The 12409-nt window shown below is 39.4% G+C and overlaps 1 protein-coding gene across 1 annotated transcript; it reads left to right on the forward strand.

Moving 5' to 3' along the window:
• The first annotated feature begins 1244 nt into the window (after positions 1–1244).
• On the forward strand, positions 1245–4666 carry LOC137956712 (uncharacterized). The gene is made up of 3 exons (XM_068804303.1): positions 1245–1442; positions 2214–2635; positions 3138–4666. Exons 1-3 carry the CDS (start codon positions 1383–1385, stop codon positions 4444–4446), a joined length of 1791 nt encoding a protein of 596 aa, XP_068660404.1. The 5' UTR covers positions 1245–1382; the 3' UTR covers positions 4447–4666.
• Positions 4667–12409: the final 7743 nt, after the last annotated feature.

Here is a 12409-nt window from a genome sequence, read left to right on the forward strand (position 1 = left end):
GCCGTCCTTCCTCCGTCGCTTAAAGAGATTAGATTTTTGGAGAACGGCAGTGCGGCTATTATTGTTTTCTGTGCTCTCCAAGGATAAGTGCTTGGCAGGGGCAGCCCATGATAATTGTTATACATACACCCAGTACAAGGACCACCTGCACTGAGACAGAGCTGTCATTTGAGCACACAAAATAACAAAACTACCCTGCGCCAAGTAACCGGAGTATTGGCTGGCGGTTCGACCGGGGTCCACATCTACTCTCCTCTCCTCATGACAGCTGGACGTCCAAAAGTGCCTAAAACCCATAAATGACTCGGCAAGCATGGCGTGAGTTGACATGAGCCTGAGTCGAGAAGTGGAAATTTCATAAGTGAGTCAGCTTGAAACCCCTTTATTGACCATCCAAACCCATGTGCTCGCATTAAAACCCTTTTACTTTCCTTTCCTTGGTTTTTTCATCTTCTCTTTGCCCTTTTCTTTTCCTTGTGAAGGGACGAGATCCTTGCGCTCAAAGATTACCGTCCCTTTCTCCCACCTTAAATGTAGCTCTTTCTCTCTCTCTCTCTCTCTCTCTCCCTCCCTTCTCACCTAATCCCCTCCATATCCCCTCACCTGGTTTAATTAATTAATTAATTAATTAGCTGGACTTTATTCTCAATTGCTTAATTAATTACACTTATATTTTAAGCTCGCCAGCTTACAATCCGGAGATTATAACTCATACATAGTCCACGCAACAAGCATCGTTGATGACATCACAGAGTGGGCCCGGCGGGCATTTAGTTGTAAATCGATCGAACGGCTTGTACTTATCTGATCATTTACTTGTCATTTATTTTTTCGCTGACAGATTATACATCTCTGGTTTCTGTTTTTTCTTCTTTTCGTCTTTTCAGCACAGATAACCTAACATCAGTTATTGCTCTTGAGGGCTTTATCGTCATTATGTTGTAAAATGTCGGGGTGTTTCCGTCAGGAAGAGTTGTGATGAGTAGATGTCGCTTCAACCCATGGATGGCCCTTTTCATTGCTTTTTCGCTTTTCCCGGTGGTTGAATTCGGGAACCCGTGATGGTTGACCGGGAGCAGCGGTCTTTTTACCGGGACTTGCCGGTTAGGAGCGGGTCTTTCCTTTATTTTTGGCTTCTGCCAGCGAAGAATTTCGAGGATGGAAGCTTTGAGGGGAGGGAGTGAAAGCTGGCAACGTTGTTGGATCTTTTTGTACCTATTTAGCCCCTGTCTGCAGGGGAATAAAAGCCTCTCCTAGCCACATCAGTTCTTCGTTCTCGCTTCTTCGCCTCTCTTCTCCACATTCGCCTCTCTCCGTTTTCTTCTGGTTCGGGAGAGAAGAGAGAAATGTGCGGGTGAAGCGTAGGTGATGATCTTGGAACAATGTCGTCTTCGCCGTCTTTGGCTGCGGAGAAGAAGCATTGGTGGCTGAGCAATCGAAAGGTGGGTTCTTTCTCTCTTTCTCGATCGATCCCCCGTGGCTCGTTTTCTTTCCCTTCAAAGATCGAGCATGGATGGATACATTGTACATCGTTTTTTATGCTGTGATTGTTTTCTAAGATCTTTCTGCGAGTTTTGATGCTATTGTTTCGAGTTTTGCAATGAAAGTGGATCATGGTCGGTTCTTGTTTGACTGGTTTTATGTAGATATTGTGGTTGTAGAAGTCGTTAATCCCATTATGTGTTGGTGCTGAATGGTTGGTGTATTTTTTTGTTTTCCCATTTGTACTTTGATGTTATTCTTGCGATGGGTTCCTTTGGCTGTTGATGTTCAGTTTTTCCATCAAGTCTAGTTTTTCGTGGAAGATGATCTGGATTTTTATTTTTTTTTGTTTCTGGCCTGCGTTATATGCTGCTGCTACAATGGCGTGTTCTTTTCTTTTCGTTTAAGTCCTCTTCTATTGGTCTCTGCTCCGTTCTCTTCGTAAATCTCTCGTAGATTCTGCTAAAATATTCCGTTACTGTCGTATCACGCCTATATTTGGACGCACGAACTCGTTCCGTAGTTTTATAGGAGGAAACATCGCTTGAAAATCCTCATTTTCTGCCCGTAGTACCTGCTTCTCTGTTTCTCGGTAAGAGCAAGGTTTGTTAGAAAAAAAACAAGGCTTTTGATTAGAGGTGCTTCTTCACTGCAATGGGTTGAAAAAACTAAGAAACATGTCTGTGGATTCATCTGTACACAAGATTGATTCACATTTCTCAAATTGGCAGATCGTGGAAAAATACATAAAAGATGCTCGCGCCCTCATTGCCACCCGGGAGCACTCAGAGGTCGCCTCAGCTCTTAATCTTCTGGATGCAGCCCTCGCCATTTCTCCTCGTCTCGAGACAGCCCTGGAGCTAAAAGCAAGGTCTCTCCTCTACATCCGCAGATTCAAAGATGTGGCCGATATGCTTCAGGAGTACATTCCCAGCTTCAAAGTACAATCAGATGATACGTCTTCCTCCGATATCTCATCTCAGCCGCATTCTCGAGAACGGGTAAAGCTTCTTTCTGCGTCAGGCAACTCCTCTTCTCCGAGATCGGAAGATGGCGATCGGGACCATTCGTTCAAGTGCTTCTCTGTTTCAGACTTGAAGAAGAAAGTTCTGGCTGGCCTCTGTAAAAATTGTGAAAAAGAAGGCCAATGGAGGTAATTTTTCCGATTCTTCGTTGTCACGCAAGTTCACCTGAAGTAATCCTTGAAATTTTTATTTACGATTTATACATGCTCTGTTAGAAATTCTGTGTCTTCTTTGCATGTTTTCCGAGAAACTTGTCCCAACTGTGCTTTGAACAAATATCTGCAATTTCGAAAACATTGAGCGGTCAGATCGGGATACTGTCTTTACCTCCCGTGAAGACTGTTTCTCTTTCTCTGATTGAACAGTGAAACCGAGATGCTCGCCCTCATAACCGTATCGGGTCTTAGTCTCTTTGACATGTTTTGTTAAAACGTCTCAGGCATCTTCCTCCAATGGCTTCAACTGTTTACTCATTTACTGTTTTTTTATTTAAATTTCTCGAGTCGTGGAGTCGAAGTTTTCGTTCATATTGCCCCAGATAACTTCAACTGTTTACTGTCTTTATTTAAATTTCTTTGAGTCGAGGAGTCGAATTTTTCGTTCACTAATCCTCTTCAAACTGAATTACAGGTACTTGGTCCTTGGGCAAGCCTGCTGCCATCTGGGTCTAATGGAGGATGCCATGGTTTTACTCCAGACGGGGAAAAGGCTGGCCAGCGCGGCTTTCCGTAGGGAAAGCATTTGCTGGTCGGACGACAGCTTCACGTTGTACGATACGGCTTCTTTCTGCAGCGAAGCATCGAGCACGAATGCTACCAATCCACCCTCATCGTCCACCTCCCATACCGAGAACGTCACCCACCTCCTCGCGCACATCAAGCTCCTCCTTCGCCGTCGTGCAGCGGCCCTGGCCGCTCTTGATGCCGGGGCACACTCCGAGGCCATCCGCCACTTCTCCAAGATCCTCGAGTCCCGCCGCAGCACTCCTCAGGGGTTCCTCGCCGAGTGCTACATCCATCGGGCCGGGGCCTACCATGCTGCCGGTCGCATCGCCGAAGCCATTGCAGATTGCAACCGTACCCTCGCCCTGGATCCGACGTCCATCCCGGCCCTCTCAATGCGAGCCACCTTGCTCGAGACCATACGCTCCTACCCTGACTGTCTCCGAGACCTTGAGCATCTCAAGCTCCTCTACGATACCGTACTCCGAGACCGGAAACTGCCCGGCCCGGCATGGAAGCGGCACACGGTCCGATACGGGGAAGTCGCCGGAAAATTACGTTCCCTCAACGCGAAGATCCCCGAGCTACGACAAAGAGTGGCCTCTGGGGAGGCGTATAATGTGGATTATTGCGCGCTGATCGGGCTCGGCAGGGGATGTACCAGGTCCGAATTGGAGCGCGCCCATCTGCTGCTTACCCTGAAGCATCGACCAGATAAGGCGACATGCTACATAGATCGGTGCGAATTCGTCGACGACCGGGACGTAGACGTAGTTAAAGACCAGGCCCGAATGTCAGCCCTCATCTTGTACAGATTATTACAGAAAGGGTACTCCAGCTTGATGGCGGCCATTATGGACGAGGAGGCCGCCGAGAAGCAGAGGCAGAGGGTTGCCGCGGCGGCTGTGGCCGCGATAGCTGCTGTTCAAGCACCGCCGACGGAGACGGTATTGACACCGGTATCAACCGCCGTTGAGCCGGCGGCGCTGAAAACGGAAACGAGACCCAAAGCGGAGCAAAAGAGAGAGGAATGCGGAGGCAATCGCGTCGGTCACAGTGGATACATGGAATTGCCGGAGGCGAGTACCGCGACAGCGGCTGCGGCGTCCGTGATTCAAGGGGTTTTCTGCCGGGACATGAATGTGGTTAACAATCTGCTATCTCAGGTCGGTTTCAACCGGTCCATCCCGGTTAAGTACGAGGCGTTGAGCTGTTGACGCCAGGAGAAACCTTTGGTTTCCTTTTTTTTTGTACAAAACTGGGCGCCCGAAATTTTGTTCTATTTCTTATTCAGTTTTTCTTCTCTTTTTCTATCTTCCTTATGATTAGGTCTTCTTCCCCGTTAACTCCTCTCGAGTCTCAACTGCTCGTTCTCCTTTTCTTCACATCTTGTAAAGTTGTTATTTGGAATATTTAGATGGCTATATCTATTCTCTACGCTCAAAATTCTCAACTCCAAGCAACTGAAAAATATAAATTTATATCTCAATAGAAGCTAAAAATGATTTTCTTTGGTCCTCGTTAGAAGGGTGGATTCTCCCTCGTAGGACGGGCGACTGCCCTCTGAAAGGGTGGTATCTGGTTTGGCCATCTAATCTTTTTATGAAGTTGCAGTAGTTTTTTAAGGAAAGATGCGGATAATTACGGCAAATTCGAGAGATGGGCACAGTTCAGAGATGTGGATGTTTTCTACGTGCAATGTCAGGAAGAAGGCCAAAAGCCAGCCATGGCCACAAGCATTTTTCGAGTCTTTCCATTGAGACTCAGCTCTTCTTCCCATGCCATTCATGTCTTTGCCGTCATCTTTTCCGCCTAATTCTGATCTTACACCTAAACTTCTTTAAGAGCAAAGTTCGTACTGAGGAGAGAGGCCTGCAGATTTTAACCCAGAAAGAGAAAAAGTTGCAATCGCGATCATTTCGTCATATCTTTTCATTCCCACGAAGTGTCAAAAGGAGAGGATAGATTATAGAGTCATAGACAGAGACGTCTGTTTCTCAGTTCACCTCTGGAAATGGCCAGGGGAGCTCGCTTCCTTGGATTCTTCTGTTTCTTATCAGATACGAGACATCGCGGAACAGGGTACTCCTCCCATACGAAATTTCCGCGCCTTTCCTCTTGCGAAACTAAGCACAAGGCAATTCCTTCCCGCCTCTTAATTTTTTGTTAAGCTCTGCACTGGCCCGGACTCTATTATTTTGGCTGCTCCGCCTTCGCTACGCAGAGACAGACCCCATGCCGAGCTCTGAGCTTGTGTACTGTAACTTAGACGGGACCAACCCGGGTGAGCGCTCACCTGGATTAGGGCGTGGGAACAAGGCCAGATTTCTGTATTTTCTTCGGATTCCTCTGCTTGTAACAGTCTAGTCTTACTGGTTCTGACTTCTGAGTCTTCTGACTCCGGACAAATATAAAATGGCGGAAGAATCATAAAATGAGGAGATGGCCAGATGAGGCATTTATTAAAGAGAAAAGTTTTTCCTGAGTCTTTGCGACTCGCGAGAGGAACTTGGAAGTGAATGCTGATGCGTGAAGGAACATGCTCTTTCAAAAATTAAATAACTAACAGAAGTCAGATCGTAGCTTATACGACTTCTTCCACTGCTCATTTCTATTTGTTTCATTATAATATGAACAAGGGACGACGATTGCAACTGGAAAACAGAGTATTATTTTATGGGTTTCATTTTGTTTTCTTCTTTGCTCTTTCTTTGAAATCTTCTGACTGCAGCAAAGGACGTGGTCACAGATCAGAATGCCTAATTGGTTTCTTGCTGGAAAGAAAAGGGTTTTTTTTCGAAATTCAATGATTGTTTGAATGTTGGGAACATACATGAAACGAAACTTGAGGGGAGCGTCGTGGCCAGTGATGATGAACAGCAGAGGCATGTTACTGTATCGTTTTTTTTTCCTTCTGGGTTTGAAATATATAATTGAAGCGATCCTCAGCTTTAATTTTTCTTCTTCCAGTTAAGTGGTGAGGAATGGGAGATCTGCCCCTGCTGATGATCTCCTTTCACACGCGGTCTCACATCCCGGTTTGAAGGAACAAGCAACGCAGGAGACTCAGCAGCAAGCAGACCATCGTCAAGTCCAATCCAGTCTGCAGTTTTAATGGTCACAGACTCACAGTAAATACATACAGGCCTGTGAAACAAACAGTTACCCAAAGTAAGGTGAGGCTGTGAATGTGAAAGCTCGTTCTGATTAGTCATTTTTTAAAAATTAATTGGTTCCAGTGAATATGAATGTGAAATGGGCGCCGCATTGATCAGCGTCTGCTCATGGGTGTCCGCCATTACAGTTTTTCTAAGACGATTTAGAAAAAAAAAAAAGTGTCCGCTACAGGCAACAGGTCCCCACAGGCTCCGTCTTCAATAATGGCCTTGACATTCTGGAGGACCGTAGCCTCCGTATTTACTTCATCCTCCTCAGAGACAGCTACTAAAAGTGTTTCATGGCTGCATCCGTTGCCAAAATGGGGAAAAAACGTTGTGTAGGAGGCGAGTAGGTGCGAAAGATACAAATGCGACTGGAGAAGAGATATCCTCAAGTCGGAGAAATTTAATGAAGACGACGATGGAAAGCGTACAGTGTCGACATATAAAGATTTTTTAATTTTCCGGAGAGGGGGAGAAAGTCGTCCACAGGACAGATCAAACTTTGAACACGATGGGCCGCTCGAGGAGTCTGCTTGACGCACTTACAGTAATGAGTCAAAGAGAAAAAAGCAAATTTTCATGGAATGAAACAGGGTAAACTGGTTGATCTTCCAAGTAAAGCAAAACAGGGAAGAGATAATTGAGAGGAGATGGCCCCTGTAAAAGCAATATCATGATGAAACAATTGCTGGAAATCGACAAGAAAGAATTATGAGGAACGAATTTCAGAGATGGCAATCGATGTTTTGTTTGGTGGAATCGAAAAAAAAGCTACTCGATCAAAGAGAAAGAAATTTGTCTGATTATAAATCTCCGCGCAGCATGCTTTTGAAACATCAGTATGAATGCCTGAGAAATATATTGAATGATTCTTTGTTGTCTATTATTAAGTGAGAAATTATAAAAATGAGCTTTCTTGGCGCTAGAGGACTCAAAATGAGAAAAACCTAGTTTGAGTGTCCCAAAATAAGAAAAAACATAAAAAAACAAGAAAAAGAGTAACTTGTAATAGTATACTTAATTAAAATATAATATTTAAACTCCAAATTAGGTAAAACAAACATGATTAAATAATTTAATGTATAATTAAAATATATTAATACAGTAATTAATTAAATTTGATATTATATTATTTAATGATTGTAATTTATTGTACATTAATATAATAATTACGTAAACCAATTAACTGTGAACATGATTAATTATAAAAAATAAATAAATAAACAAGAAAAATTGATCAAATAATAACTTTAACACACTATATTTTTACTTATTATTGCATCGTCTAAAAGAAAAACAACGGCTCAGAGTACGATTTGCAAGTTTTTTTTAATAAAAAAATTGCACCTTGTGCAGGACGGGGTGTCGAGGGGGAAAAATAATTTTCCCCCTCAACTTAGGTATCCTGAGGTGCGGCGTCGACGAGAGCGGTGGCCGGCTGATCTGACGACAACAATAGGTGGAGGTAGGGGGTGATGACGACAGGAGATGATTCAGAGCATTTGCTTTGGCTGGGGTACAACGAGGCGAGGGCGAGGCTACGGGAGTCGATAGTGACGATGACGGGTGGCAGAGAAGGCGATGTAGGGACAATGGTGGCAAGAGGGAGAAGGGAGATGGAGGTCAAGAGGGAGGAAAAAATATTTTGGAGGAGGAAGAGACGAGAGAAGTAGACCGAGAGAGGGAAGAGTGTAGGAGAGAGATTGAAAAAAAAATTCGACAAAGGTTTGACAAGTCCCCTCTGCTTCATCCGGATGAATCGTAATATACTACGGAATCCGTATTCCCAAAATTAAACCGAGGAGATGATCTTTGGATTCCTCTGATTTATCAACATGAATGATGTGCTGGTACTCTACTTACGACGTCAAGAAATGAGCTAAGTAATGCAGTTAAAGTTCATCTCCTATATCAAGTTGACTAACCCACCCTATATGACAAATTGGACGCATGAAAGAACCATAAAATAAAGAAGGAAATTTTACTAAATTACTCAAAATATTCAACTTCCAAACTTAATATAAAAAATACTCAACTTTGACCCATCAACTACATATGCTTGTAGTCTAAGATTACATGTCCGCTTTGAACGATTGCCATGTCAGCATGCCATATAAGCAACATGAGGAGTTAATGCCATGTCACCTAACAATGTCATCACATCACCACATCATCAAATATGTGTATGACATGTCATCATGACACGTCACAATGCTCCATATCAACACTCCACATCAACATACTCTTCTCACCCTTTTTCCTTTCATTATTGATTGAAGTTCTTTTACAATTTAAAAAATGTTTTAAAACATTATTTTTATATTAAAAAACTTACACATTTCATTACCTTCTATTTAATATAATAAAAATATAAATTTTATTTATAAATAATTTAAATAATAAATTTCTAATGTAAGTAATAGCTTATATTATCGATTTAAGATATTATTTAATTTGACACAAAATTTAGTAAAAAATAAATTATTTTTTAAAATATTTTTATTTGTATATATATTTTTTACCTTTTTTTGAAATAATAAAATATCAAATTTTATATTAATTAATTAAAAATCTTTTTCTAATGTAATTAACACCTTTCATGTTGGAAGATGAGCCCAAGCCCTAAATAACAAGGAAAACTCATAGTTCAAATGTGTTGAAGATGGGTTCAAGGGCCACAAACAAAGGAGAAGACCAACATGCCCACATAAAGATTGTAAATAAAATAGTGTTGGCATGATGGTAAATAAAGAGTCATCTCATAAATATGACATTAATGTAATTAGTTTAAGTTTTATGGGTATTATTGTAATATTGTGACTTTATTCATCTATAAATTGAGTATCAGGGGGTTAGGATACAAGTCCATAATATATTTCTTCTCCTGTTGTACCAATGAGTCCCTTTTTTTTTTCTCCATGAGCTAAATCTATCGAGTCCTGAAAATCAACAAGATTTTATAATTTTAAAAATATATTCTAAAAATTTATGTTAATTTTCAAAAATCTTACTTGACGATACAAGTTTTATCACCTTCTATTTACAATAATAAAATATAAAATTAAGATTTTTAATTAATTAGTATACTAAATTTCTATTTTATTATTATAAATAGAAGGTAATAAAACAAGTACCAATAAATAAGATTTTTGAAAACTAAATTTTAAAAATATTTTAAAATTTTAAAATGTCTTAAATCGATAATGGAAGGTGTTAAGTAGATTAAAATATACTTTTTAAAATAATTAATATATATTTTTATTTTATTAAAACAAGCAGAAGGATTAAAACATGTACTAAGAGATAAGATTTTAAAAACTATATTTAATTTTTACAAAATATTTTTAAATTTTTAAATTTTCTTAAATCAATAATGAAATGTGTTAAATAGATTAGAATATGATATTTAATTAATTAATATACAAATTTAATATTTTTTTAATAAAAAAGGTAATAAAATATGTACCAATAAATAAGATCTTTAAAAAATAAATTATGATTTTTTTAAAATCTTGTATTAAATTAAATAATATCTTAAATTGATAATGTAAGGTAGTAATTACATTAAAAATAATATAAATAATTATAAAAAGTTTTTTATTATATTAAATAGAAGGTAATGAAATTTGTGAGATTTTAAAACCAGAAATTAATATTCCTAAAATATTTTCTAAATTACAAAAGAACTTAAATCAATAATGAAAAAAAAATTGGAGAAAAAAGGTATGCTGACGTGGAGTGCTACATAACCCTTTGATGATTGTCATTATGACATGTCGTACACATGTCTGATGGCGTGGCGGTGTGATAACTTGTCAGGTGACATTGTGTTAAATCCTTTGGTTGTTGATGTAGCGTGTTGATATGGCACCACATAAGCGGTCAAAGTTGATGTATCATATTGGACTATGCACATATGCAATTGACCAATCAAAGTTGGGTCTTTTTTATATTAAGTTTGGAAGTTGGTTATTTTTGTTAATATTTTTTAAAAAGGGTAATTTAGTAAAAAAATTAATAAAGAAAATTAAAACAACTAATACAATCACGCATTTTGTTAAAAGACACCCATGTGTATAGGGGTGGTATGACTAGTAAATAAGGAGAAGTTTTATAGAGAAGACACAAAATTATAATTATACATGACGGTGTATATCCTCTTATATCTTTTTCCTTTTAAAGCAAGTAGCCGTAAGTGATAGAGATGGCAATATTATTCTTTATTCTTATATTCTACAGTAAGGGCATTATAGTAATTATAAATACATTTACATAATTATAAATATAACCTCAAGGCATAAGATAAATCATTCAAGCCTGTTCTTTTGACTTAAATTCGTTCATACACCTTTTTTTTTTTCTTATTTCTTTCCCTTAGTGTTTTCTCTCCTCTCTCCCAAGAGCTAGAGTTCTTTTCTTCTCTCTACCTTATTTTATCCTAAGAGGGAGAGTGCCTTTATCATCCCCTCTACCATAAAAAAAGGTTGTCTTAAATAGAAGGGAAGATATGGGTTATGAATTATTTTTCAATGAAATGCTTTGCCAAAATGGACGAGGCCAGGGCCAGAGAAGTGTTTTGATCTCATAATCATGCTCGTCATAATGAGTAGCAAAGCTCTCAATTCTCCTGAAAAAACATTCCAACACATCAAATGGTGGCATTTCAAACAAGTAGGAAGTAAAAAAGATCCAATAACAATGACGGATGGGCTTTCCAAACTAAGACAAGAACACTAACTGTTATGTTTGACCATGAAATCTTGTGAATCACACATAATAATAGAATAATTTCATGGTTTGTCTTTACCCCAAAGCAAGCCACAAAAAAGTCAGCTGCCAATCTTGAAGGTGAATGCATTTTGGATAAACCTTCAAACTTGACATGCCCAATTAAACTTTAAAGGAGGTATTATCTGTCAAAGGTGGTTCCAGTCCACTTCTCTTGAGTAGGTTGGCTTTTCACACTTAAATGACTAGTCTTTTAGGTTGAATTGGCCAGCCTCTTGACATGGTATCAGAGTCAAGTCCGGCACATCTCGCTTTCGAATCCTACGGGATGGGTGTTAGAGGTAAGGGGCGGGGTGGGTGTCAGAAAAATGTCAAGCTACCAATTTTTTTTATAATTATTGTTGTGTAAAAACATGTATTAATTTTTGGATTTTTATCACCATAATCGATGATAGATAAATGATAAATTTAAATAAATAATAATATTTATTGGCGAATACCCCATATATTATATGGATTCATCAAAAATAAAAAATGAAAGATATTATAATAGTATCTAATTTGAAATTGCAATTAATTTTATCATGAAAAAGATAAAAATATTTTTATATTCATGAATTAAATAATTTGTTTCAGGTAAAAAATTATTGGTGATTTAAGAATGGTTTGGTACATGTTCTAAAAAATTAGAGATTAATCTAAATTTGATAAGATGGTATTGGGATAAGTTTATGATTGTGAATTGTGAAGAGGTGTGGACTTTTAATTTCCAAGAGAAGGAGAAGGACGTCCTCGTGACTTGTTTGCCTTCTTCTTCTTCAAAAATCATGGCAGCGCGACGTTGATTTTTTGTGGGGCTTGTCTCGATTGCTGCTCTCTTCTACCACCTGCTTTTGTCAGTGAGACGAGACGTTGGAGCTCGATAATACACAGAAGAGGGAGAGAAAGTTCCAGGAGAACTCGACGGTGATAAGAATCGGCGACGGGGGAGGAAGAAATAGGATAAGAAACCAAAAAGGAATAATGAAAAATAAGAAGACCGATCTCCCTCACCCCTCCTAAATACCCATTTTCGATCGATCCCAGTTCGTTAACTTATATGGGACTAATTTGAATCTCTAAGTTTGGTTTAAGATCAAATAAATCGAATCGAACACGTGAACCCGTGAACCGACTTGGTTGGATGTCTGGCTATCATGATTCCAAGTGTAGAAATTTTTCAATAGAGAAAACTCCCAGGGGCGGACGCCGAGACGGATCACAGTCGTTATAGTACACTCGACCACGTTGA

Source organism: Aristolochia californica, unplaced genomic scaffold (assembly GCF_029961685.1).
Source record: "Aristolochia californica isolate CCGP_79_NKW_82.1479 unplaced genomic scaffold, dmAriCali1.0.hap1 SCAF_2, whole genome shotgun sequence".
Classification (NCBI taxonomy): domain Eukaryota; kingdom Viridiplantae; phylum Streptophyta; class Magnoliopsida; order Piperales; family Aristolochiaceae; genus Aristolochia; species Aristolochia californica.